We start from the raw sequence: 27,438 nt of genomic DNA, 5'->3' as shown, positions 1-27,438 counted from the left end.
CCTTTTTACAGTCATTTAAAGCTCAATAATCAACTCGATTTAAGCACGAATATTTTTAAACAGATCGTTATTGAAAAATTCCTATGAATATCCAGATTACCAGAAACGCCTATACTAACAGAATATTCGAATATTCCTAATTCTTAGTTGATTGTTGTCAAGACAATCAGTAATTTAGGTTGCTATTAAATTTTAATAATGACAAGGTATTCGGTGGTGTGAGGTGGTCTAGTCAAATAATGCATTACTATGATTTCAAAAAACGTCACTCATATTTGCCAAACTATGAAATCTTGATAAGAGGACAAAGGTCTTTCAGTAACCTAGTAATCCAATTTATTAGTCCTATAAGCTAACTGTAAACGTTTGATGCAAGCTGGCAAATACACAGGAATTCAGTAACGTCTACGTGCTATAATTAAACTGTTTTGTTTGATTCTCCTGAAAAAATCAATTCTTGTTTAATTAGCATGTCGGGCTTTCACGAAGAGCAGAAAAATTAACAAATTGCACGGAATCGATTCATTTGGTCGCCTACGAAATATTAAGAATCTCGCCAAAAAGTTCAGTTAAGAGCCATTTCTTATCTCTTGCTAAAAGTTGCAACACTATTGATTTCAGTTCCTCTGCTTCAATTGTACTGCCTTCTCGCTGACTGGAGGATCATTTGTACTTGAATGTCTGTAAAGGTTAACTGGGTAAACGCTTCAGAAGCACTGCCAAGTAGAACCTTCTACAGTTGATAATTGGCTGAAATTAGATATCTGTGGATCATGAGCGAGAGTCATTTTAAGACACAATTGCGCAACCTAGGCATAACAGATCATAGCCCTAGGCAAGCGGCGTCACTTGAACAAATAAAAATTTGATTTCACTAAACGTAACCTTTTTTGTAGTCTGAAAAAACTGCCTACTTCACCAAATTACACACAGTTTGGGTTTTTTTCTATTTTTTGTTTCATTAGGCCAGCAAAAACTCTGCAATAGTGATTTTTCAATCTGGTTTTATACCAAAGTTGACGTTTCTTTATGTTCCTGCGAACAAATTTGTCGATGACTGAGGAGTTAGAGGAGTGACAAACTTTCCATCGTCGCAAAGGCTTAGGTATTCCAGTTCTAAAACTGGTGCACTAGTGCGGCCGGGAAAGGACGCTCCACGACCTGTAAAAAAAAAACTCTAATTCAGATCACTAGAAATCAGAGACAAATTGTGATTGAGTGAAAGAACGATCATAACTTATCTTTGCGGAACCAACGCAAGTATACTCCCACGGGGAGTGGAGTTGTCTCTCTTTACTGGCATTCATGGTCCTTCATGGATAGCCTCTTAACGAAACGAAGGCAATGCAGTGAAAGAAAATCACCTAGCAGGTATAAAACATTAGAGATATATCTGATAGCTTAAGGTTAAGAACCCGGGAAAGTAGCTTCATTGGATGTAAATTCTATGACAGATTTTCGTGGGCTTTGATTTCTTTTGTAGAAGAATATTTTCTTTTGTTTCTTACGTCCTAACATTATCAAATGTAATTGATGATGTCGGGTGAGTGTTGACACTCGGGAACGACGTATAAATTTCTTTCAAAGTCTGAACCAATGCAATCTTAAGTGCAGGTTAATAGAAGTTATCGAATTAGATTTTTATTTCGGTTGAATGGCGGCATTCCAGTCGATTACAATCGGCTACGTTAGAAAAAATGGTAAATCTAAATGTCTAATCTGCAAAGGGCAATACAGCCCATCTTCAGCAGATATATGGTAATCTTCTTCGAACAAAGACAACAATTTTCATCGTGAAACCACAGCAGAAAACGGCCTCTTTCAGAAGTTTCTCTTGTTTTAATAAGTGTCAAATCTAAGTTTTCATGCTATAAGCGAGCTGTGATGAATCAATACTCACTTAGTGAAGGAATTTCAAGAGAATGATGTTTCGTGTGGCAGAATCAACAGTTTGACGTTGTTTGTCCAATTATTTATGGCAGAATCACACACAGTTCAATACAAGGAGTGTGCCTGACAACATAAAAACCCAAAATCCTTTTATGGGACGTGACCCGTGAAACCATTAAAATCCTGCGGCATAGACTTCATGAACCGCCTAGCCAATCAGCGTGTTCTGTTCCCACGACCCTGTTGAGTAGACACTAAAGAGGGCCTTGACGCAGCACTGGAGTCTCCATACACAATATTGTTGCTGAGTTATTACACGCACGCGACTTCCACTACTCAAGCGTGCTCGTCTTCAGAATAGCCAATCAGCGCGCAGCGCTCTCACGACCTTCACTCGCCCCGACATATTTTAAATGCGGATTCAATTGAGGACAGTGCTTGTTTTTAAACAAGATAGCGGGATTTAATTGGACGATTCAGCGCGCTTCTTAACCCTGTAAAGAATTGTGGATATTTTTCCCACGCTCATTACAATGGATCAGTTATCATAAACAAAGGTTGAGACAAAGGCTCGCATAGTTGTGAATCCCGTGATAAACCCGCTGAAAATATTTCCGCACCTAGCAGTCCATCCCTACCTGTCATCACTCCACACACATACCGAGCTCATTCAATCCCAGAGCAAAAATGAACGACGAAACAAACTCCAGAGAGCGCAGAAAAGTAAGTTTCAGTTACCTTTTTCTAGAAAAAGATATTTTTGCTTGTAGTCTTGTTTTTATTTGGAGCTCGTAATAAATGCGAAACGCTTTCCACAATTCCGTGTTCAGGCGTCGAAACCCATCATGGAGAAAAGGAGACGAGCCAGAATAAATGAAAGTTTGAACGAATTGAAAAGTTTAATCCTAGAAGCCATGAAAAAAGATGTGAGTATACATGCAACTCTGCTTAGCTTAAATCACAAATGTACATTCCTTTACCTTTCATCTAACTAGTTAAAATTCATCCCATGCTTCATTAATTACTGTTTTATCAGCAAGAACTACAAAAAGTTCTAAACTTGACAACTTCTTGTTTTTTTCGAAATTTCGCGCTGTTGACTAGAGCTAAAGTCTTTTACACACGACCCTTACATTTTGCTTATTTGAACTCATTGTTGTACATGAGTGCAATGCCATGGAACAATGAATGCTCTATACTCCAACAGAGAAAAAAAAATCTAGAAACAACTGACGCTTGCATTCTTACTTGCACATTCCTTAACGATCAAATCACGATTTTTGATGGAAATCGAAATACTTAGATGCTCGTTTCTGGTTTCCTTTGTTGTAGGGAATAATAAAATCTCAGCAATTGCTCGCGAGTTATGTAATGTTAGGTAGTTTCAAGGGTATTGTGTAAGAAGTGATGGAAGACTGAGTTAATTTCAAGCCTGGGCAAATCTCTTTTAAAGGAAATTATATCATATACGAGTAAAGATGTTTTTAAAAAACGATTCGAAACGCTCAAATCGTTGAAAAAAACTAGTATACTTATATCATAACTACCATAAGCAAGAGTTGAGAAACTTAACTCGTTGGGCTCTGCTAGTTGGTTTTTTAAATCTAATTTCAATACATTTAACGACCAAAATTAACAATTATCACAGCAAACTCGCATTCTTAAACTCTGGATTGTTTTGTTTTATTTTCTTAGAATTCCTGTTACTCCAAGTTAGAAAAAGCTGATATTCTGGAAATGACGGTTCAACATTTGAAAAATCTAAAAAGTCAACAAAACACAGGTAGACCAAATTCTTCATTCCCTGAAATATTTGCAATTGAATTAGACTTCGTAATCTTGCTGAAGGGTTTCGAGGCACTTCGCTAGCGCTGTTGTGATGTCATGTACCAATAAGAAACTTATGCTTCGGTTTGACGTTGAGTTTTTGGGGCCAATAAATGGGGACTTAAATCGGGGCTAAGGGCCCTTACGAGGAGACAAAACCCTTTCATAAACTGGTAGTATAAAGTGCCCTCGAGATCTGAGGTTTTAACAGTTTAGAAGCTCTTAAAGATACTCCTTTGAAAATTTGACTCTTGATGAACTCTTACTATTTCAGAAACTCAAAGAAACTAACGGCTTACCCTTAAAAAAACAACAAACAAACAAAAAAAAAAACAAATTAAGAATGGAACTTGATGGTTCTCGATGACTGTGATGGGTGCAGCAAGTAAACGGTTAAGGGAAATGAGAGGGAGGGCTCTGGTCCAGGCCCCAACCTCATTCCCAGGGCCTTTTCCCTTAGTTAGGGAAAAGGACATGGGCACGAGGTTGGGTATGTCAACTCCATAAAAATTATCCATAGCTAGGCTCTCCACCGGAAGTTTGTTTTTCGAGCCGTCCGCGTGAAGATTAATCTCGTTAAGATCATCTGGGTGAAAGCAATTCCACGATGAAAGACGCCATGAAATAGTTGCGACAAATTATGACTTAAGTAAACCTTCCACCTCTGCCTATTTGCCTCTCAACATGTAAGCCCACCTTAAAAATCCTTAGGGCATTCTATAAATCTAAGCCTTAAAATCAGGGTTCTGAACTATTTTTTACAACTCTCTCGACAGGTAATTCATCTTCGAATCCAGCCTCCCTCGCCAATTATCGCGCGGGATTTAATCAATGCGCATCGGAAATCACTCGTGTACTGACAGGCCTGGGCAACACCGACTCTGCACTCAGGAGCAGGCTGTTAGAACATCTCGCGTCCCGCTGCTTAGTTACCAAGCCCGTAGAAGCTGCTGACTTAAGGGCACCACAATCACCTCCGATTTCCTTTCCAAACCAACCAATTCTACCCAAGCCGCCTCTTCCCACCATGGCTTCTCCAGCAAATTTCTCTTTCCTTCCTCAAAGCAGTCCGAGTTTTCTTCCTGCAGCTCAGTATCACTTAGCCTCCTACCCTTTAACAAATGGTAAAGTGGCAGTTTTGTTACCAACAGTCAATCCCTTTTTGGTAGACTCGAGCACCGCGACTGCTGCTTCGCAACCTAGCCTTATTCCCGTATTTAGTAAAGAACCAAAGCACGGTATGTCTCCACCTGAAATGATGCCTTTAGGCTTAGACACCAGGCCTGTCTTTTGGAAATCGGTTCCTTGACTAAGGAAACTCGCAAAGTTAGTCATCGTTTACGAGAAGAGTGTTTTGTTTTTATTAGTTACATATTGTGATTCTTAATGGATTATATCTGATGGTTTGATCAAGGTGTGTGTGTGTGTGTGTGTGTGTGTGTGTGTGTGTTTTTAGTATCAATACTGAATACATGGCAGTGACATTTGTAATTCAGCTATTTAGTTGCAAATTCACTTAATTTACTTGTGGAAGAAATGGGAGATGCTATAGTTTAGAGACTGAAGACATGGTTTTAGAGATTTTGTCACGAAATAGCTCTGTTATGACAATCAAGTCAAATTCTTACAATAATTTTAGTGTCGAATTCCAAACCTGACAGAAAAACACCGTGTGCATGGCTTACGAGATTATTTAATATTTCAAGTGACACTTAAGAAAAGAAAACTATATTTATATTCTATTTAACAAACCATTCAATGGTTTATTTACAAGTATTTTTGTTGCGTTATTTTCTGGGTGGATTGTCATCAATTACAATGTGATTTTCTCTTTAAGTCCTTACTATGTAAGGTATCAACTGATCAGATGCGGTCGAAGGGACAAATTTCTCTTCCATGGAAGAGAATCACTTAGCTCTTTATACTAAATGAATTACTGATTAAAACGACAACTTATATTAAGATGAATAAATTCAACAGTTTTATGGTACATGACATGCGCAAAGAAAACTGGCGGGAAAGAATCGAACATCAGAATATATAGTCAATACCTTGTGCCACCAGCCTTCATTTCGTATCAATCGACGGCACGATCGGGGTCTTGGGACACGTGCTATGGCATTTCTTTGCGATAGGAAAAGCATGACAGGGGAACAAACATACAGAAGCCGTCTTCTTGCTAGCAGATGATGCACTGCCATCTGCATTATAAGTTGCCGTTTCCTGTGAGCGCGAATGGTGCTTGAGAGGCATAAACGCCGAAAACACAAAATATCCTCCTTATTTTTGTCAGCCATATTGGCGGGGGACTTAGAGCGGAGTCTGGGAATGAAGCTGTCACTCGCACTCGGCATTTAAATTCGGCACAATTAAATGCGACGTTTAAATCAAATGCCGAACTTTTTTAATTCAGGTCGACTTAAATTAGTATTAGATTCGGTGCATGTAAAATGCGACGTTTAAACCGGGCCTAAGGGTCTGCTATCTAAACTAACTTAAGCAAGCGTTGACGCTGTAAAAATGCAAGTCCTGACAGATTGAATTGACAGAAGATGATTTTTTTTTTTTTCAGAAAACAGCAAAATAAGAACTATTAAAAGTAACGACATGCATAAAATGCTCGATCGTACATGACAGCGCCTGAATCCAGCAAAACTGTTTCTCATCTCTGCTTTCTCTGACTGGGTGAACAGAAATACCACAGTTTTTTTTTTCTTTTTAAACAGCCTTTGTGGGCATGCATAGATAATCCATTGCTGAATTTTAGGTATTCACAAGAGACTTTGAGACCCTCATAGTCTCTTGGTATTCATCAATCAAAGGATTTCTTTAGTACCGTCCTATCTCAATGCATAAGAAAGGTATTGTAAACCGCCCAATTTGTTCTGATTTGGGGTTTTTTGTCATGCCACAAGTTAAGTATCAGGAGATATGGCAAATACTTTTTTGACTTTCCCCAAAGTCGGTTTTGTAGTATTTTTCGTTTACAGGCTTGTTTTTTGTTTTATAAACTTCACCTGTATGCGGTCCTGATGATTGCCTCTATGCGATGACTCAGGGCTGAAGAATGTGGAGAATGTGCGAATGTCTAAGTTTAAACAAAATAGTTTTCGACAATTAGATGGCAAATGAACCAGTTGGCAGGTTTTTTACTGCTTTCAAGATACAAAACTGTCAATCAACACATGTTATTAATTCTTCATACAAGTCTCTTTTTAAGGTGATTCGTACAAAGTTTAATGGCATGGGTTTATTCAATTGAAAACAAAACAAAAAAAAACAACAAAAAAAAAGAGAAAGAAAAAGAAAAGAAGGAAAACTAAGACTGTCGGAAACGAACTTTATTTCATCTTGAAAAGTCCTCGCAGATTTAACTCATTGAATATAAGATTTTAAAAAAAAGGGTTTCCACCTTTTTTGAGTAATCCGGCATTGTTCGATCGTCATGGAAATATTCCAGAAGTTAAGTGATCTATTCAATTCCACTTTGACGGTTGCCATTCTCTCACTAACTCAAGCTGACCATTTTAAAAGCTTCGCACATATTCGCACCCTTGAATTTGTTTCTCGTAGGTTATCCTTTGTTTTCTGCCTGAGTTTTCAACAATTTTCGCCTTCGAAACAGAGATCGTATTGTACACTTTACAGAGTGTTGTTTAAATTCTTCGCGTTTGTGTTTAGACTTGTTTTTAAGCAACAATTGTTCCGGATATTCATGAATAAACATTCGCACCAGGACCGATCGTGGGAAAATTTCAGAGCCTTTTGTTTTACTCGCGGTCGGGTCACCATATAAGTGAACCCCATCGAGTTTGAACCATGCCACAACAATGCTTGGGCACGTGCGAAAATAAACACTTATTGTGGCAGTGAAACGTTTTATCTAAACATATTTATTAGCATTGTCATGCGCGAGCTCCTTTTGGTGGGCCAACCAATGATCTTCAACTGTTCCCACGGACATGGTTTAGAAATTACAATGGGTTTGTCTGTTTTTGCTTAATGAAGTTTTAATAAAAATCATTGTTTGCGCACGGATAACTGCAAAGCCACAACATAATTTGCTTTTAAACAACAGCACAGACATACTTTCCTTACGCATTTAGAAACGCCTCACCAATCAAAGCCAGGCGTTCTCACGCTCTGTTAGCAAAAGTTTATTTACAGCGAATAGTACAAGCGATCTCATTGGCTCATAGGTAGAACTTTTGAATAGGCAAAATGTCCCCGAAAATTTTCCCACGCTCGGAGAAATAGCTGGCATAAAAACGGATTTGGAGCGGAGTGTGGCTGTTTTTACGTTTACGGCGCGGGTATATGTAAGATTGAGCGTGGAATTGTGTGAGGGAAAGGTTTATGTTTTGGAAAAATGGGTCTTGAAAGTCCAACAAGGAACCTCTCGAACACGGACGGACGGAAGGTACTGAGAGTTTGTAAAATTTTAAGCTTTCAAAAAAATAAAAATTGAATGCATTGAACTATGAACTACGATGAGCGCAGGTCATAACTGATTTACTAACGAAGTTAATTTTAAATTTTATTTCAGTCTTCCAAGCCTTTGATGGAAAAAAGGAGAAGAGCAAGGATTAATCAAAGCCTCAATGAATTAAAAAACCTCATTCTGGAAGCTATGAAAAAAGATGTAAGTCAAACTATTGTTTTAACAGCGGTTAACGATTTTCTTTTCCCGTAAAATCTTTTGACAAGAATCGACGGGTTTCGTTTAATTATCAGAGATCTTTGATTAACAGTAAAACAAAAGGGTGTATATATTTCCAGGGTGTAAATTTGTTGCTAAATTTTATTTATGTGTAATGCAAATGACCTTAGTTTTTTAATTGTTTATTACATGTGTTTAATGCCTGACGAGTTAATCTTTTCGAGACAAGACATTACCGGCTTTTCTTTCTTTCAGACTTCTTGCTATTCCAAATTGGAGAAAGCTGACATTTTAGAGATGACTGTGCGTTATTTGCGATCAATGAGGACTCAAAGTGTGGCAAGTAAGTCCGAGACAAGTTATTTTTCTCTTTTTAATCGGCAAATACCAGTAGTGAAACACAGCGTGATGGGTACTGTCTGTACAATACAAGTCAGGAATTAAATGCTTATATATTTCCAACTGCATGAATCTCGAAGTATCTTGTCTTTAATTTTGGGCATTTATCTATGAAGGATCCAAGAAGATGTTCATTAATGCTTACTTTTTCACTTTGTTTTTTATTTCCGCAGCTCGTATGAACAGCACAAGCGATCCTAATACCATGGCGCGTTTCCGCGCGGGATACAACGAGTGCGCGAATGAAGTGAGCCGATATCTAATGTCACTGGATGGATTGGATGTTCAAGTCCGCGCGCGTTTACTCTCACATCTCGCGTCATATTGTTCACCTTGTCCTCCGATCATGAAACCAACGACAACGACATCAGAAAATCTTCCGTTACAGCAATCACAAGCTGTCACGTTGCCAGTGACCTCCCCTTTAGAGCTATCGCGCTTTACATCAAATCAATCAAAAAGTTTAGAGACAACTCCGAGTTTACTAAACACGACTCAATTTCAAATCGTTCCGGGGCAGCTGGCCAACGGAAAAATCGCTGCGGTTCTAGTACCGAGCCAAAACACTCCCTTGGCGATGGTTTCTGCCCCTCATCTAATCCCTGTGTTTAATAAACCAACGGTAGATTTTCATGCGCTTCAAGGACTACATATTCCCGATACTCAGGCTTTGAGACCGGAGAATGACCCGCTTTGGAGACCTTGGTAACTAATCAGAAAGAAAGATTTAAAGAGGTTCCTGAAACAAAACTTCTTTACAAAGCTATAAAATAATACCGAGGCCCATTGCTGTACTCCAAAGGACAGCTAATAATCTGTAAATATCGCTCAAGTGATCTCGTATTGTTCCTTTGTCTTTAGGACAAAGAGTCTCAAAGCGTCATTAAATTTTGTGCCTTTTCATATCATCTTGCGAGGGTCTCTTTACCATTCTTTCACGGTTGTTTGCCGTAAGTTCCTTAGTACATTAAGATTTCCTTGTTACTATAACTTACGTTCTCACGAGAATCAGGAGCCCATTGTGACAATTCAATTTTCCAATGGACTTGTTCAAATACAAAACTGATCGTGCCAGACTGTAGAAAAGTTAACAAACCTCCAGGAATTTTAAACGTTCGTTTAAGCCGAAAACAATGAAACAATATACAGCATGATTAACAGCATGAGATTAAATCGTACAGACGATCACATGCATGATTTCGTGTGCAATGTGGGATGAAAAAGAGCAAGTAAATTTCCTCTGTGAAAAAAAAAGTATGTGGTCTTCGAAAAATTTTTAATTCATTCCAAATTGCGGGGGTTGCACCACAGTTAATGGTTTGAACCCAGTGTGATCGCCCGGGTGAGTGTGGTCCTGGGGAAGACTTTTGTCGGCAGTGGTGATTGACGTTTCGACAACCTGAGCGGAAGTCATCATCAGAGTCAAGTGAATTCGTGTAATCTCGATGATCAGTTTAGCCGGAATGTTATGGGCTGTAAGATACACAGTTGTGTATGATACACAACTTCTGCGCTCAACTATTGACATTTATTTTCAGGTGTCTGCACCGTATTTGTATTTGACTCGTTCTCAGCCAAAGATTAGGCGGAAATTTTTGTATAAATATCTTTATCATAGGCAGTGGTCATGTAACCTGTCTTGCTTAGGTGTTCAAGCCGGTAATCAATGCAAAACGAGAGAATAGAGACGGGACTGGGAAAATTGGTTCGTTATATCGAGGGTTCAATACATCGGGGTTCTGTGGCATACATTTTTACTGTAACTTTAGCCGGGCTGAAACTGAAGTATCATTCGTTACTGACGGAGGACCTAGTTATATAGAGGTTCATTAAACCGAGGTTCCACTGTAATTGTGTTTTCGTTCACTTCTAATAATTTTGGCCCCTTCTCCATGTAAGTAGTGATTAAAACAGAAAATGAAGGCTTTTTGACTGAAATATTTACGGAATTAGTGCGTCACTTACTGGCTTTCATCTGTTTTAATTTCTGGCGTTTAGAGCGGATAGACGACAACGCATTCAAACGTGTGCGTTCAAAAATGATTTCCAAGTAGTTTGGGCAGTTTAGAGCAAAACGAACATGATGTTTTCGGTTAAAATTATTTTGATTCGTTATGTGTCTGGGTTAAAACGGACATATTTGAAAACTTATTAGCGTGGTAGGGGCCCGATGCAATCACCAGAGTGACGTCATGGAAGAGTGTCCAGCATACTTAAGGTGGCCGAACACAGTTTTTACGCGCGCTTTTGCTGATGCAGTTCAACGCGCGCACAAGGATTGCAAAAAAACAAACATGCCGTTGATAGAGCGATCATTTTATTTACTCAACTCATATCCGCACTTTCTGTGCTATTTTTCTCTATAGTTGGCGCAGTGTATTGAAGGCTTTAATCTTTTATTACAAAGACGTGTTAGAAAAGTTAATGGTGCAAAGAACCCAGCATATTCTCAGCTTTTTCGTCGTTACCCAGAGAAAGAAGGAACCCAGTTAAATGCAGTGCATGCGAGGTATGTAAAAACATTGCGCTTGAATGGAAAATTGCTTTCTCGGAAATATGCTTATTTCTTGAGAACCCCTCGTTCGAATTTCACGAAATTTGGCACGCAAATACTTTAGGAAATAAGTAACTGGACTATTGAAAGAAAAAATTGATTTTTAAAAAAGGAAATTCCAGATAAACGAGTGAACCTTCAACAAGGGATAATTAAAGATATCTCTGTTAAATTGTTAGCACAATGGTGTTAACTTGTGAGTATCGTTACAAGCTCGTTGCATGCAAGTTCTAAAGAAAATCTAATAACTAGATTTTCTACAAATAAACAAAACCGATTTTTAACGCCTGTTGTATTTATTCATGTCGCCATGGCAACGGCACATACGTCAGCTGAACTATAAAAAGAAAACAAAGTTTGTGTTGTTAACTTGCTTGCTGCTAGTTTTGGGGACCGAGAGATTTTAGGGTTTTAGAGAAAATGGTGAAAAAAACACAGGTATCAAAAACTGTGTTCAGCCACCTTAACTCTATTGCCTGATACTCAGATATAAAGCGCGCGTTTCTGCGCGTAGGGAAACCCGGAAAACGCGCGTACACCGGTCTCCTCGTGGGATGTCTCCCTCATAGACTGTGCACGGTGCAATGTCACGTGTTTTCTTTTAAACTTATCATGGATTTATCCTTTTTCTTACTCAGATATAACGCATTCAGTTTTATCGCAGGTGAAAGCTAATGCTTCTACATGATTGGAGGATTTTTGTGGGGAAACGAGTCGCGGTGAAGTTCATTTCTCTTCTCCAGTGTCTTTCGTTTTTTCTCATAACCTAAGAAAGGAGGCTCTGGAAACGAGAATGAATTAGACTTCCTTCTCTTTCTCAGTGCACTTGCGTTTGTATTTAAATGTGAGACAGTATCGTTTCCAGAATCCTTGTACCTACTACTCTGAAGAGGTATAACGGCCTGACCCCTGTGCGAGTAATTGTTGTCATTACATCTACTCTCGCCGCTAATAACCTAAATTTTTGATAACAGAATAACAGAAATACCTGTTACGTATACGAGAAAATGGCCTTGAAAAAAAAAAGGCTGTGCAACAGGTCGAACAAACCAGCACACGTCTAAAGTTATCGTGGTCGTTTCGGAAATTTGCATCCAGACTTTTGATCAATCAGTAATTAAATGATAACAAGTTTCTTCATCAAGTGCAGAGACACGAGATGGAAACATTAACCATCTTTCTTCTGATGCAGCCATTAGTAACGGGCGGCTATTCACTTAAGTTTATGCCTGTTTCATTGGCTTGCTTCAGTGGTTCTTCTTTCCAGTTTAAAGAAAGCGTTGACCACCGAAGAGCCGTATTTCAAAAGCATTGCCTTTTTGCAACCGAAACACTGGAGTATATTTGATGTAGATCAGCTTTCTTTTTTTTCTCGTAGTCCACTGTCACACACACAGGATATGTATTTACACAGACTATTCACTTATCAAGTACTCAGAGGGACTACTGTTATACCACTATGTTGCCTCCCCGGGTTTTTGGCCAAGCAGGTACAATCAGTGGACGGGGCGAGTAGGGTTGAAGGACAAATTCTTCTTATCGCACCCTACTCCTCTGCACCAATAGCTCCACATACACTGTGCACAGACTAACGATTTCGCACAGGCCGCCATCGAAGGAGTTATCTTTTACTTCCTGTTGCCACCGTACCTTCTTTATCACCTTCTTCCCCCATCAAATTGCCTTCCATATAAAAGCTTACTAAAATATCTCTCCAGAGAGCTCTACCTCTCCGAATTGTCAATTGACATGAATTTTTGTTTTTATTACAGACAAAACTCCATCTCTAGTCTAATTTCTTTATATCAAATGACACAATCTTCCGAGATATTCAACAAAAGCATGACAAGACACCAATAATTATCTAACTTTTATTATAAATAGATTAGAAATAAATTTAAAATAACTTCAAATGTTTCTTTTATAACTATAAATGCAATCCAAATTAAATTAATACAAGTAGCAAGTTTCAAGTCAATAATTGTTAAGTTCAATGATAGGAAATACCAGACGTTTAAAAATGAGTCAGTGTCAAGCATCAACATTGCTCAAACTTTCAAGGCAAATGAACATTATTAGGACAAGTATGTCTAACTCCACAGGATAACACACTTCAACTTTCTGCAAAGTAGTTTGCCTTTCTTTCCCTAACACCAAAAAAGTTGAACCACACTGAAGCCAGTCACTTGCAACAGAAATTATGTGTGAGAAGGCAACAAAGAAAAATTGAAAACAAAGAAGATAAGTAAAGAAGGAAACAAATACAGCAAAAATCAGGGTAGTGCTTGGAGAAAAAATTCAGTTTAGCTGTTCAATTATTTAGCTTGGTAAACACATTACAAGTGGTCGTCCATTTTCAAGGGATGACTTCAACAAAGACACAAACACACACACTTGGAACTGGGTTGTATCCGACTTTCTTGAGAGCCGTTCACCTGTCAAAGAATTCCATTACAACAAAGATAGATCAATTCTGCCCACACTAACCATGTTGCAGCAATATTAATAGAATCCAAACTGTATGTAGTTTTTATCAGTCTAAGTAATTTTCACAGAAATCTACAATACATTGCAAAGTAGAAACTCAGAGGGAATTTCAGAACTAGTCAAGTTTACGACCAAATGAATTTTACCCCAGTTTGGTAATTTCAAAATTACAAAAATTACTGTGGAAGAACAAGCCAAGATACCGTAGCTCTCAAAAATCTTTTCCCAGGAGATACACAATACTTCAGACTTCAAAACAGCATCTGCTGATAACCTCAAAACTAATCAGATATCCTATAACATTCTCAGTTTTAGAGACGGTCATTATAAAATCTTTAGTTTAAGGCTCATCTGCTTAATTCATTAATACTTGAAGGAAAATAACTTTGATAAAATTTACTGGCCTTTTTACCTCTGGGCAAACTAAATACATCTTCATAAATTATACAAACTCAATTATCATATGATGGAAAAAATTAATTTTTCCACCAAAACAGTGACATGTTTCTTCACTTTGTTCATAATATCAATCTAGATTTTAGATTTGTGTTGATGCAAAGTTAACCACATTACTCCCAAAATCTGATAGTTAATTCTCCCCTCTTGCTACTACACATTTCCTTGTAAATTACAAGAATTTAGTGTTATATATCAAGAGAACAACTTCTACCTGATAAGTTTGAGTATTCTCATTGCCTGTTTGCTGGATAATGTATGGACATTCTAGGGAGACATTACATGTTAATCACTCCTGGACATAAACAGTAAATTAGGCAAAACTGTAGAAACTACACACAAATAGGGGCCTCAGATGTACCCATCCATAGTAACAAAAATTATCGATAAAAAAAATTATAACTTTCTTTCTTTCAGCTACACCGAACATAAGCAGCCTTCATTTTGGGATCTACCAGTTTCACAAAACAGGGCTCAACACTAAGTTTTCAACTTACTAGCCAACTGGCTAGTGACGTCTTAGATGTCTTTTAGATGTTAAGACAATTTCAGTCTGTTTACTAGCCAAACTGGCTAGTGGAAATTGAAAACCACTAGCCAAAACTGAATTTCTACTAGTCTGTGACTAGTGGGCTACCGTTGGTGTCGAGCCCTGCAAACACTAAAATTTTAAACCCTAAGTGTGACCAGCATGTAATTTCCCCTTACGGTCGTATCGCCGAAATCATTTATTAAGATCATGAGAATAAAGGAAATAATGGCCAACCTAAGAAGCCTTGATTGTTGAACAAATTTTCCTTTTTCAATACCAATGGAAAGGAAATTTATGCTTACTGATGTCAAGATGTAAAGGATTAAAATAAACGATTTAGGTATGATGTGACAAAATTGATCAATGTTGATGTCTTTTTGAGGCATTTTTTATTTCTGTTGCCTGTCTTCTTATTGTTAGTAAATTTTGTTTGAACCCACTATTTCTAAGTTTGAAAAAAAATTAACCAAACATAAAAAGTCTTTGAGGTAATTTGGTTATATCAACTGAGTTGAAATTGTAAAATTGACCACTGTAAACAGTTCAAAAGCTGATGTTTTGAGCATTAGCCCTTTGTCATTCGCTCTGAAAAAGGGCTAACGCTTGAAATGTCAGCTTTTTAACTCTTTAAGGTGGCTGATTTACAATTTCTACTTAATCGACATAACCAAATTACCTTGTTACCCTCACTGACACAGCACCACAGTTTCTTTAGAAACTAACCCTCCTTACTTGTTTGTAAAAAGTCTTCAGTTTAGTTTCAGAAGCTGCACTGTCCCAATCCAGTTTTTGTTATCCGGTGCGACCAGCAACAGTTAAAGCCACATGTTTACTAGATAGTGTAAATTAATTATCAATATGTAATCATATATAACAAAATAATCTTGTTTTATACAACCTTAGAAATATCAATAAAAATACAATATTTGTCATCACTCTAATCAAAATGAAGATGTGAACTAAGTTTTCACTTAAATACATAAATTTCTTACTTCAATGTCATTAACATGATAGACTTCCCTGGATGGACAACAGTAACAAAATAACATTTACTTAATATTTATAAGGATGTTATCAAAAATATTTTAACTTATATCCATCATAAAAGAATCTTTAATTGTTCCAAACCTCTATCCACTCAAAAAAATATAAACTTTTAGAAAATGCAAAAACAAGGTGCACTTAAAGTTCTAGATAAAGCTATCATATTTCAAGGCACATCTTAGATGATCATGGACAGCAAGATTCTTAGCTATCTGGGTTTCTTCATGCTCTACCCTGTTGTTATTCTGAGACAAATTTACCTCCAGCAGTGTGTGTTTTCTCTTTGAATCATGAAAATCTCCATCAACTTGGGAGAATCCATTTTCATGGGCATCTTTTACATCAGTTGGTTCTTCCACATCTTTCAGTTTCCTCTTCATTCCACATCGTAAACTGTCCCCATCAGCAAATAAACTTTCATTGGAAGCAATCTTACCAGGGTTTGAATCCTCGGCCAGAGCCATCTTGTCCTCGTTGCACTTCCTCTTTATGCCAGATGTATTTACATCTTCTGCTGTGGCATACTCATCACCATCAAATTTTCTCTTTGCTCCAGGTTTTGCGTCATCACTCACAACAGCAGAAATCTTCACCTCATCATCAACGTTCCTCTTTGTTCCGCACATCTCTTTGTTACCTTTTAAAGATTTACCTTTCTGTTCACCACCATTTTTGTCATCTGGGAATTCTGCATTCACATCTGATACAGGGTCACTGCTCCCCCCTGGATTAGCTGAACTCAATGGAGATTTTGTTTCATCTGTAGGGGATTCCCCAGTTTCTACAACTACATTTTTATCATTTGGTTTTGGGAAAGACTCATCAATGGAGCTACCTTGTGCCTCATTGTTGTTTTGATCTGACAATTCAGAGCCATTCGTGGCAGAAGCAGAACCTGAATTTTTATTACTAGCTGAATTTTGGGGTGTTTGACTCTGTCTGTTTTGTGCAGTGTTTTCAGAAGTGGAGGAGCTTGACTTGAATTTGCGCCCTCTCACACTTGGGTTACTTAACTTCTTAAAACGATCTTTATAACTAGAGCTGCCATCTCTATAAACAGCATAAGATGGAGTTCCAGGAGGGGTCGGCAGAAAGCCTGGAGCCCTCCCTACAAGGGAACTGAAATGGTTACTAGTCAATGGACTGTAAGACTTCATTGGAAAGGGGTCAGAATAAGCAGGTTTGAAAAGATACTTGGGTGGATGATGAGGACCCACTGGAGTTGCAAAATTAAAATTCATTTCTTGCACTGGTGGATAATAACTTGGAAAAACATAGGGAATGACTGTCTGAATTGGTTGATATTCTTGTACCCTTTGGGAGCCATAGGGGACACTGTAACCCAAGTTAAAATTACGGCCGTAATCAAAAGGGCTGCTCAAGCCTCCAGAAAGGAGCCGCGAAGGGATTTGATATCTATCATGCATTGATGATGTGAAATGCGAATCCCAGTATGGCAAAATGTAGTCCACGTCGTAGCCACCGTTGTAAGAAGACGAATTCCAATCGTTTGAGTCGCCATTATCTGGGTAATAGCTCGACCAAGGTATTGGAGAGGAATTCCTATTGTCTGGCCGGTTCGGCAGCTGGGGAGGGTCGGGTAATTTCTTATTCCATGAGGTGCAGACTTCCGTCAAAATAAGATTTGAAATTTTGCGATGCGCTCGCATTCCCCAATGAATCCCGTCTTCGGCTTGGGTAAAATTATCCCTGTTTCTCAACTCGGTGAACAAATCCAAAAAGATTTTCTGCTGACTTGAGGTAGCGAACCGTGCGAGATTATTCGCCTTCATGATCTTATCCACTGGGATTGTGAGAAATCCTTTGCGAAGAAAACCTCCCTTGCAGCGCTCAGCTAGAGGTAAGGCAGCGTTCCAAATGAACAATAAACTCAAAGGAAATATTTCGTTTATTCCCTTCAAAAGCTTGTCTAAGTTCTCTTTATACTGCTGTAAATCATTATCGCCGTAATGATGCAAATCCCAAAAGGTTGAATTCATAATAATAATGTCGGGTCCACATGTTTTCAACTCATTCAGAATCGATGTCATGTGTTCACTGTAAGCCCGAGTCACAAAGTAATACTTGAAGGAAACCTCGTTGTCCTTAAATTCTCGCACCTCTCTGTAACTGACCCCATTCACCATTTTTCCTTCAAGCTTTCCACCGCTAAGCAATTTGTCACCGAGAAATGCAAGTTCGCCCTTCGCGCGAAGCTCTCTTTGCATCAGATAACGACTGTCTTTTTGCGTCCAGAGGCAGACAAGATCTTTGTATACAGAACGCTGGATGGAGTCACCAATAACAATAACTTTTCGGTTTTGAAAAACGTCTCGTACATCTTGGTGGAAAAATATGGCCATTTCACTCAAAACGATGTACAAGTAAGTGGATACAGCCTGGACGCCATTACGGTAGATGGAACATCTGAAGGAAACTGAAGTGAAATACTGTACCATTCATTTCGGTTTCACGTGACATAATATGTCATTCCGTCACGTCCATGAGCATTCTTGAAAAGGCTTCCAAAAAAATGTCACGCTGATATGACCGAATTGATAGAGGGCAAAAATCAGGCCAAATGATGACTTAAAAGAAACGAATTAAAAGAGTGTGTGGAAAAAGAAGAAGCATGGGCCTTGTTTATCTCAAAACATCTTACTTCCCAAAAACGCAAACAAAAAACGTGTTGTTTTTTCGATGTTTTCAGTTTAACAGGTTGTCACACCTTGAGTAAAAACACTTGAAAAGATTGTCGCATCATGGTCACGTTCTAAACTTGCAAAAATCGAAAGCTCATGGCTGGCTCTAATTTAGACGACATTATTTTCGGCGGTTTTCATGTAATTATAGCGGATACTTCGCTGCGTTACTAGCTTCTAACACTTTTATGCTAAAATTATTTGCCATTCCAAATTTTCTCTCATGTAAATTCAGAAAAAAAAAACAACAACAACAACAACAACAAAAAGACAGCTGCGTCAAGAAAAATAATGTGTCACTACTCATTATTTCCTCTTGGCTATGTATCATCACTAGTTTAAACCATTTTTGTCATTTTTTTTATTAATAATGATGAAGAGTTCTTGGAAAATTATATCTTTTGTAGTGCTGATCAGTGGCTGAAGCACATTATCGAAAGAAACTATTAAGCCTTTAAATTTCTCCTAATAATAATAAATTCAAGACAGAAGGAGACTAAAGGTGGAAACATTGTAAATAATGGGTTACTGTTTGATTTTAAGCCAAATTTTAAGATAAATTCTAAAATAAATAAAAAAATTCTAAAATAAATTCTAAAATAAATAAAAAAAATAAAAAATTCTAAAATAAATAAAAAAAAATTTAAAAAAACACGTTTGTCAAATACCGTGAAGAATTGATGATGGAGGTTTAGATCCTTGGAGAGATAAAAATTGATGGAGGGGACCATAAAACGCTAGGAAAAGCTTAGTTAGGATGTTAGATCGGACCATGGCTTTAGCAGCATGTAGATGCTACTTTCTACTTCAGTTTATTCTTTCTTTCTTTTTTTTTTCAAGAGAACGGGGGCAACAACATAAGGATAGAGGAGAAACACGAGTTAAATAATGACATTTTCTCTTGCACTTCTTCTCACGAATCAGACTTTTGGCTTGCCTCTAGTTGCTTGTAAGGTCCTGAATGCACCTGTTCCACAACTCGATAGACCAAAGAGAAGCTCGTGTCTTACGTCACAGTGACTTGTAAATGGACCACTTTTAAGTGGTCTATTTAAGAGTGATTAAAATCTCTTCAGTATAAGGGGTTGTAATTCGACTGGTCATATCCTTCTTCTTTTTTCACGCTTCCGAGTGAATCTTGCCTCTTCGCAGTTCGTAATATATGCCTGATAACTGGTTCCTCTAACACCGTGTAGAGGCTTACTTGCCGAGAAAAATAGGCAGAGGGGAACTTTACGACCGCGAAGGAGGGAATACCAAAACAATAATTTTTTTTGTCAACTTCTGACGGCAACTTTATGAAAGATGAGCAAAAGAAGAGAAAACAAGTTGAACAGCAATAAAAAAAGCTGTGTCTGCTCATTTGCAGAGTAGAGTGGGTGGTTCAAGCCACAAGTAATTGTTGAAACTTCAAATTTCTATTCGTATTTTTCTCCTATACGGTAATCGGGAAGGACAGTTAACTTATTAGCTTCTTACTCCCTTCTTACGCGTGTTCTCCCTATAGTTTTAAAAGATCCTGATATTAAACAGCTCGCGGTATCAGGCAAGTCAACAGAACAGGCAATAATTTATCTGATGCACCTTACCTTAGAAGTTTTAGACAAGGGTAATTGTTTTAACAGGTTCTTTTTCGCGGATTTTAAGAAGGGGTTCGACCTCTTAGAGCATTTGATATTGTTGAGCAAGCTATCTAAATTTGAGATTCATAATAGCCTTCTTAGGTGGATAGCTTCCTTTCTGCACGAGCGATCCCGGGTAACACGTATTCGTACCAATTTTTCTTGCGCGTGCACGTTACGGGGCGGCATCCCTCAGGGCACGAAGCTTGGCCCTCTACTTTTTGCGGTAATGGTAAACAATCTTGGCAGTGCTTGGGTTCCTTGTGCTAAATACGTGGTGGACCTCACTGTCATCGAGACCATTCCTAGAAATTCGCCTTCTGTGTTGAATTACATCGTAAATGATATTAATTCTTATGCATTTCAGAATAACATGCGCCTCAATCCGCGTAAATGTAAAGTTCTCGCGGTTGACTTTCTTCACTATAATAGTTGTGTGCCCATGCCGATCATGGTTGGCGGATCCCTTGTAGAGCAAGTTTCATTGTTTAAGTTGCTCGGCGTACATGTTTCGGAGGATCTTACGTGGACTGTGCACATTGACTGGTTGGTAAAGAAGGCCAATCGTAGCTGCGTAAGAGTGGCGTACCTCCTGTAGACATGGTTGCCATATACTGCGCGCTTATGAGACCTATATTGGAGTACGCGTCAGCTGTGTTCGCTGACTTGCCAAAGTGCCTGGATAACGCACTGGAAGATGTCCAGAAAAGGGCTCTCTCTATTATACGGCCTGACCTTTCATACGAACACGCGCTTGAAAAGGTCGCTATTCAGTCCTTGTTGGCCCGCCGCGCAGATGCATGCGAGCAGTTTATCCGTAAAACTCGCCAAGGCCACCCCTTGTACCCCCATTGTCATGAGCGAGTACTTCACAGCACAACGCAAATATGTCTGCGATCAGGCAAATCTTCTCACCGCATCCTTGTAAAAACTGAGCGTTTTAAAAATTTCGTTACCGTTAAGTATCAGCCTGTGTAATGTATTGTTTGTATCATATTCATATTTATTATGTATACACTGTACCAGTAATTCAGTCTCAGGCTGCAAGTGGTCAGAAATAAACTATATCATTATTATTATCATTATTATTATTATTATTATTATTATTATTATCATTATTATTATTATTAACTTGAAAAGTCAGAATATTAGGGATTAAGCTTCGCGACTAGAGAAAAACGCGTCCTCTTTAAGTATTTCAAGTCCTTTGGATTCTAATGGCGATATTTGGCGATCAAATATACTTGGAAATAATAATATCTTGATAGACGCCACTGACGAAAATTCAAGCAACCTAAATGCAAATGACTTTCTCAAGACCCAAATCTGCATTCGCCGAACGTACAATTCTCTGAGGAAGACTCGATCAACAATCGAAGCAAATGATCCTACTATTGAGATCTCGTCAAACATAATACCTGATCGTTTACCGCATTATGAAGCCTTTGAAAAGCCCTCCTTGTTTAAATGGGGGCTTTCAAACGATGGAAGAGCATTGTTTGTCAAAACGTCAACAATCGATGATGCATACACTGAAATCTCTAAATGGCGCAAGAACACCTTCCTCGTTCCATATGGAAGACCAGGCAAGACTTTCATCGATCAATTAACAAAACATATAAACACATGGAACAATGGCGCTGAAGGGAAACATGTCTCGATTAAGGCAGTTTTTGTTCTTAAAGCTGTTGCTCTCCAAAAGCCATATAGAAAGTCTAAAGCAAAAGATCATCAAGAATACTTCAGAGACGATTTACAAGCTCTAAACAAACGGTAACACCTAACAAGGCTAATGTTTTTGCTAATCTTGTGATGAAGGGGCAAATCCTTTCTGCCATGAGATACCTCAGTAGTGACGATGGTGGAGGGATACTTCCTCTCAGCGATGACGTCATAAGGCAACTTCGAGAAAAACACCCGGATGTACAGGAAGCCCAATTGGGATCCTTACTTTTTGGTCCAATTGAAGACGTCCCAACCACGTTATTCCTTGAAATTGATGATGAGATGGTGCGTGAGGCTGCAATGAGGACCAAGGGCTCCGGAGGTCCCTGTGGAGTTGATGCATTCGGGTTTAGGAGAATTCTATCATTGTAAAAGCTTTCAAGCAGTCTGGCAAAGATCTTTGTGATGCTCTCCGCCGCTATGTTGGCCAGAAGACTATGTACGGAGTACGTGGACCCCAGTAGCATTGAGGCGTTACTCTCAAGCCGTCTGATACTCTTGACAAGGGTGAAGGAGCAGTCCGACCATTTGGTGTCGGGGAGGTACTGCGCAGGATCATCGGGAAGTGCGTCAGAGGGGTAATAAAGACTGATGTTATTGAAGCTAGTGGCTCATTACAAGTATGCAATACAATGTGATACAACGCCACAATGAGATCAGAGACCTGGAGGCGGCACTGCTTAGTACCGTATGTAAAGATGTGCAAATCGAGCCTCCCCTGCAGCAAATTTTGAATAATGGAACCAATACTTTCCAAGATGCTCATCTTGATATTCTAGCCAGAGGTGTTTGGGAGCGACAGAAGTCTGCATACTTTGATGTCCGGGTATTCCACCCTTATGCTGACTCCTATCGTGAGAAGACATCTGAGCAAGTCTTTAAACAGCACGAAAATGCGGAGAAGAAACGAAAGTATGCTAGTAGAGTATTGGAAATAGAGCAAGGATCCTTTACGCCCCTGATCTTTAGTACCGCCGGAGGGATGGGCACTGAATGCAAAATTTACCTTAAACGCTTAGCTGAACTCATATCCATTAAGAAATGTGAAACATAATCTACCACTATGTCCTGGATCAGAGCCAAAATCTCTTTTGCGCTTTTACGATGCGCCCTCCTATGCTTAAGAGGTACAAGAGAGAAGAAAAGAACATTTGAGACATTCGCTACAGATTTTTTAATTGACAATGCTATGGCAAATACAAGCTAGACATTTTTAAAACTTGTTTTTACAGTTTTTTAGAATAAGAGTGTCATTTCCTTTCTCATATATTTTTTTTTAATGTAATTTACTTTTATAAGGATAATTTCGATGCACGTTTTTTTTTTAAATGCCTTCAATACGAACTAGTAGTTGCTTCCGCGATTTTTATATGTAGGTCGTTTTTGTTATCAAAGTTAGTTTGGGTCTGATACGAGTCTGATCCTAGAGAACCGATTTTAACAGATGTGTTCCGTGTCAATTAATTTGGAAATGTACGAAAGGAAAAACTATTACCCACGCGAAGTTATTGTAATGTTTTAAGTTTTGTGAAGGTGTAGTCTGATCGTCCGGGTGAGTGTAGTCCTGAGAAGGACTGTTGTCGGTGGTGGTGGCTGACTTTTCGACAAACTGTGCGGAAGTCATCATCAGAGTCAAGTGAATGATTGTTGTCAGTAGAATGTTCTTATTCCAGTTCGTATAAAATGATCGGTTGGTTTTGCCGTGATGTTATTGGCTGTAAGACTCAAGTGACGTAGGTCGGTCGTGATTGGTCTATTTCGATCTGTCGGTAAAGTTAGGTCGTTCTTTTTCGGTCGTTTGTGATGTTTATGTCGTGAATGAGTCGTTTGTATGGAGCGGGTAGCTGTTGACAGCTGTTTAGGGGAGTCTGTTCTAAGTTAGTAAACCAGCTTTCCAGAGTCAGTCGTTGAAAATAGTCAGTGCTGTAGGTTAGGCATTGCGCAGAGTCCCAGTCAATGTTGTGGTTGGTAAGTCGATGGTGTTCAGCAATGAGATTGCTGACATCACCTTTTCTCGTCGCCCGTCTGTGTTCAGTCAGTCTTGTTGTGAGGTTTCTGCCAGTCTCACTGTTGTAGGAGGCTTGGCAGTCGGATCTCTTAAATCGTTCCCTGTCTGTTCCTCGGTTCGTCTTTGTCTTTAACGTTGGTTAGTAACTGACGTAGTGTGGTGATGGGTTTGCGTCGCTCGAAACGTAAGCTTTTATAATCATAACGGTAGCCAATTTACCATTTCAACTTTTTTGATATATTCAAATTTTACTGAAAACACACCCGTGATATTAATCCTTGATTTTACTCGCCCCTATGCGATGACCTATACTAATTTGCCTCTCTCTCTCCCAACCCTTCCCAAAAAATCTTATTCTGGTCCATCTCCTACTTTCCATCTTTCGCTGTGAATGGACCTAAGGTTCAAAATATCGTGTGAAGGACATACAAACAGCCGTCCACAACTTGAATACAAAAAAAAATTGATCGGGAAGAGGTCACTGAGAGGTAACTGCCAACACTTTTGAAGAATATAGATTTGATCTATCATAATAACATGTAATGATATTTATGGAAGATAAATACGACAGAAATTAACAGCTCTTTAACGTTTACGCAACATCGTGCACATTTTTTCTGGCTCGTTAGAGTTCGTAAAAGTTTGACGCGTGACTCAGTTTTCGTCCTAGCGTGACATTAGGTCAGCACGGTACGTCATCGTTAAGCACACAGGCTGACATCCAATCGGCAAACATTAAAGGATTACTGTCTCATAGCTCAGATCAGTAAACTAACGAGGATTTCTAACATTCTGTATGATATATTTATTGTCGTGAGTTTTTTTTTTCTCTCTGTTCGAGCAAAACATGCGTCGTTCAACAAAGGTTCATCCTTTTCAACCGCCGGGCAGCCAACTGGACTCCTACCCTGAAAAGTCCACGTACTGTGTGAAATACCTTATGTTTTTCATGAACGTTGTCTTTTGGTTCGTAAGTTGCTTGATCTTGGCAATCGCTGCTTACGCTATGGTGGAAAAACAAGAAATTTACGGTAAAATAAGCCGTATGACCACCGATCCTGCGGCGATTTTGTTGGGCATCGGTATCATAATGTTTATAATCTCCTTCACTGGTTGCTTGGGTGCACTGAGAGAGAATACGTGCCTGCTGAAGTTTTACTATTTCTCTCTAGCCTTCATGTTGTTGTTAGAAATCACGGCCGCAATCTTGGGCTATGTGTATTCGGGCAGAGTCAAAACCGAGATGCATAACGCGTTCACAAAGATGATCGATAACTATTTGGACGACCCAGATCTTCAACTCATTATAGATGCTACCCAAAAAGAGCTGAAATGCTGTGGTTCTGAAAAATACACCGACTGGGAAAGGAATGTATATTACAATTGTTCGTCTCCGTCGATCGAGAGTTGTGGTGTCCCTTATTCATGTTGCACTACCGACGAAGTCAACTCGCAATGCGGATTTGGTGTTTTGGCGCTTTCAGAGAGTGAAGCTAGTGAAGCTATTTACACTCAGGGATGCTTGAAAGGTGTCGAGGATTGGTTTCGAAGTAATCTACTTTTAATGGCGTCCATAGCAGCTTGTCTTCCCGTGTTACAGCTCATTGGGTTTTGTTTGGCACGGCGGTTTACTAATGACATTAACGATGTGCTCGCGATGCAGGGAAGGAACTGAACTTTGTTCTAGTAAAATTTTAAGCGTGTTTTGTTTTGTTTTTTTGTTTCTTTTTTTTTTGTGGTGTGGTGTTTTACTTAATATATCTTTCTACGCATTCTTGAGATCGCATTAAAACAACTGTAGATGTTGACAGAGAAAACTCTCTAATAGGCGATTTTAGTTATATCAACCTTTCCTGTTGGAGTTTGGGAGTATTTGCCTTACCACAGGGATAATGCATTTTTTATGGGCAGCAAATTCCAGGGACAACAATTAGCATGGATGTAGAAGCTTTTTTTTTTATGTGAATATTCATCAAGTTTGTTAAAGAAAAGAAAAGAAAAAGAAAAACATGTACAATATATATTAGAGACACTTCCGCGGATTTAACTTCCTACTTCAAGTGCCTGTGCACTTAAATAGTTTATTTGCACCTGGGATGTTATAACATATATTCAGCCCGTGTACCTGTAAATATTAGATTTTTAATGTCTTATTTATCCTGAGACAAAGGTAGAAGTGTAAAACACTTTTAATAAGTAAGTTGTTTTATGTTAAAAATGGTATTCCAAACGTTTGGCCAAAGCGGAAAATGGGATGCAAGTTCAGATGTATACTCACTGAATAAATGTATTTGTATTTAGTAGATACTAAGACAGCGAATCAGTAGCGTGGGAGGCATTGAAGGCTCATATTCCAAGTAACCTTGTGTGGAAGTGCTTTGCAGTGTGTTACAAGCTGAAAATTTTTGCTTAATTTTAATAAAACATTCTTGAAAAAGTTCGGGAGTTATGAAATTCAACATTGCAATTATTCCATTTGCGCTTGTTGGAGATTGGTTACAGCCAGCTCATATCCAACGAACACTCATGGAATAGTTGCTAGATGTTTACCTCTGTGTAGCCCATGCATGGTTTGGGCCAAGAAATATTCTAATTATTGTTGGAATGAATTAGTTAAAATCACCTTTTTGCACCATATTGTCCCACTGTTTTAGCATATACCAAAACAGTTACTATTCACCCTCGTGTTGGTGGCCAGTGGTGAATAGGTGTTAAATCATAGCACTATTTCTTGACCATTTTGTAAATAACATTTACTTGTAATTTCATGGGATGAAAGGAGCTTCAAAAGTCAATTATCATGCCAAGCCTGTGAAAATTTGGTAGAATAGTTGGTAGTCTGTGTAGCTGGCAGTAGCAGTTGCTTAATCAGTACACAACATTACTGCCTACTGTCACAGGAGAGTTGTGCAAGCTTTAAGGAGAATGGATCAAAGCCTTTTTTATGCACCTGCTCCTGCTAAACTTGCTTGCAAGAAAATTGGCTCAGTCAGTCAGTTACATTTGAAAATGTATCTGTGGGAGTGTTATTATATCAATGACAACTGTTTGTTTTAGGTTTTTTAGATAGGCCTTGAGGCAGTCATGCTTGTGGATCGCTGTTCCACAATCAGTACTTATGCAAAACAATTTTTGTGTGAAAACTGTGTTAAAGTGAAATCATTTCCAATGCAAAAAAAAGACTGATTGTTTCAAACGTTTAATGATGGGTTGATCAAAAACACTTTAGTAACTAATCCATAAACACTTTGGTAACTAATCCATAATTTTACCACCAATGGGAGTTTTAAGGACTAAGAATGTGTTTGGGGGTGATCTTTGGAACCATTACCAGCCCCATTGTTGAATTCATTGGTTCATTGAAATACAGAATTTTATCATCTAAATCTTAATTAAGAAGAAGTGAACATTAATTTTTGTCACCTAAGGGGAGGGGGGTGGTGGGTACATGTGCACCAACACACCTATAGCTGGGTGTTAACAAATGAGGTTGCATAGAAAGGTAGAGGGATGAAGTGTTTTGAAGAAGAAC

General features: G+C 38.6%; 3 protein-coding genes and 2 long non-coding RNA genes across 9 annotated transcripts; 3 read left to right on the top strand and 2 right to left on the bottom strand.

The window, feature by feature from the left end:
* Positions 1–313: 313 nt before the first annotated feature.
* On the bottom strand, positions 314–6,832 carry LOC148735854 (uncharacterized). Of its 4 annotated transcripts, none has more exons than XR_015998953.1 (2): positions 6,735–6,832; positions 314–1,161 (listed from the first exon to the last, which is right to left on the bottom strand). It is a non-coding gene; the product is annotated as an uncharacterized LOC148735854 (long non-coding RNA). The 4 variants fall into 4 exon arrangements; XR_015998949.1 differs by lacking the exon at positions 6,735–6,832 and adding an exon at positions 1,901–2,290 and having other exon boundaries at positions 314–1,364; XR_015998952.1 differs by lacking the exon at positions 6,735–6,832 and adding an exon at positions 1,901–2,290 and having other exon boundaries at positions 314–1,326.
* On the top strand, positions 2,474–5,707 carry LOC111338519 (transcription factor HES-1-B). 2 transcript variants are annotated; one of them, XM_088754086.1, is made up of 4 exons: positions 2,474–2,613; positions 2,721–2,816; positions 3,586–3,673; positions 4,494–5,707. In XM_088754086.1, exons 1-4 carry the CDS (start codon positions 2,578–2,580, stop codon positions 5,024–5,026), a joined length of 753 nt encoding a protein of 250 aa, XP_088610212.1. In that variant the 5' UTR covers positions 2,474–2,577; the 3' UTR covers positions 5,027–5,707. The 2 variants fall into 2 exon arrangements, with proteins under 2 accessions (XP_088610212.1, XP_088610213.1); XM_088754087.1 differs by lacking the exon at positions 2,721–2,816 and having other exon boundaries at positions 2,481–2,613.
* Positions 5,847–9,682, top strand: LOC148735853 (transcription factor HES-4-like). The gene is made up of 4 exons (XM_088754085.1): positions 5,847–8,137; positions 8,264–8,359; positions 8,633–8,720; positions 8,950–9,682. The coding sequence occupies exons 1-4, from the start codon at positions 8,087–8,089 to the stop codon at positions 9,483–9,485; spliced, it is 771 nt and encodes a 256-aa protein (XP_088610211.1). The 5' UTR covers positions 5,847–8,086; the 3' UTR covers positions 9,486–9,682.
* A 3,505-nt stretch (positions 9,683–13,187) lies between these two features.
* On the bottom strand, positions 13,188–18,303 carry LOC111338536 (uncharacterized). The gene has a single exon (XM_022945036.2). It carries the CDS (start codon positions 18,210–18,212, stop codon positions 15,996–15,998), a length of 2,217 nt encoding a protein of 738 aa, XP_022800771.2. The 5' UTR covers positions 18,213–18,303; the 3' UTR covers positions 13,188–15,995.
* Positions 18,304–23,778: 5,475 nt separating this feature from the next.
* LOC148735852 (uncharacterized) lies at positions 23,779–26,343 on the top strand. Its single transcript, XR_015998424.1, has 2 exons — positions 23,779–24,090; positions 24,309–26,343. It is a non-coding gene; the product is annotated as an uncharacterized LOC148735852 (long non-coding RNA).
* Positions 26,344–27,438: the final 1,095 nt, after the last annotated feature.

Source organism: Stylophora pistillata, chromosome 3 (assembly GCF_964205215.1).
Source record: "Stylophora pistillata chromosome 3, jaStyPist1.2, whole genome shotgun sequence".
NCBI classification, from domain to species: domain Eukaryota; kingdom Metazoa; phylum Cnidaria; class Anthozoa; order Scleractinia; family Pocilloporidae; genus Stylophora; species Stylophora pistillata.
This window is presented reverse-complemented; position numbering and strand designations above follow the sequence as displayed.

Bases quoted from the DNA above. Each gene is read 5' to 3' on its own strand.
- LOC111338519 (XM_088754086.1), top strand. From the start codon at position 2,578: ATGAACGACGAAACAAACTCCAGAGAGCGCAGAAAA. The intron at 2,817-3,585 runs GTGAGTATACAT...TTATTTTCTTAG, and splicing joins TAGAAGCCATGAAAAAAGAT to AATTCCTGTTACTCCAAGTT. The intron at 3,674-4,493 runs GTAGACCAAATT...CTCTCTCGACAG, and splicing joins AAAAAGTCAACAAAACACAG to GTAATTCATCTTCGAATCCA.
- LOC148735853 (XM_088754085.1), top strand. From the start codon at position 8,087: ATGGGTCTTGAAAGTCCAACAAGGAACCTCTCGAACACGGACGGACGG. The intron at 8,138-8,263 runs GTACTGAGAGTT...ATTTTATTTCAG, and splicing joins CGAACACGGACGGACGGAAG to TCTTCCAAGCCTTTGATGGA. The intron at 8,360-8,632 runs GTAAGTCAAACT...TCTTTCTTTCAG, and splicing joins TGGAAGCTATGAAAAAAGAT to ACTTCTTGCTATTCCAAATT.
- LOC111338536 (XM_022945036.2), bottom strand. From the start codon at position 18,212: ATGGCCATATTTTTCCACCAAGATGTACGAGACGTTTTTCAAAACCGA.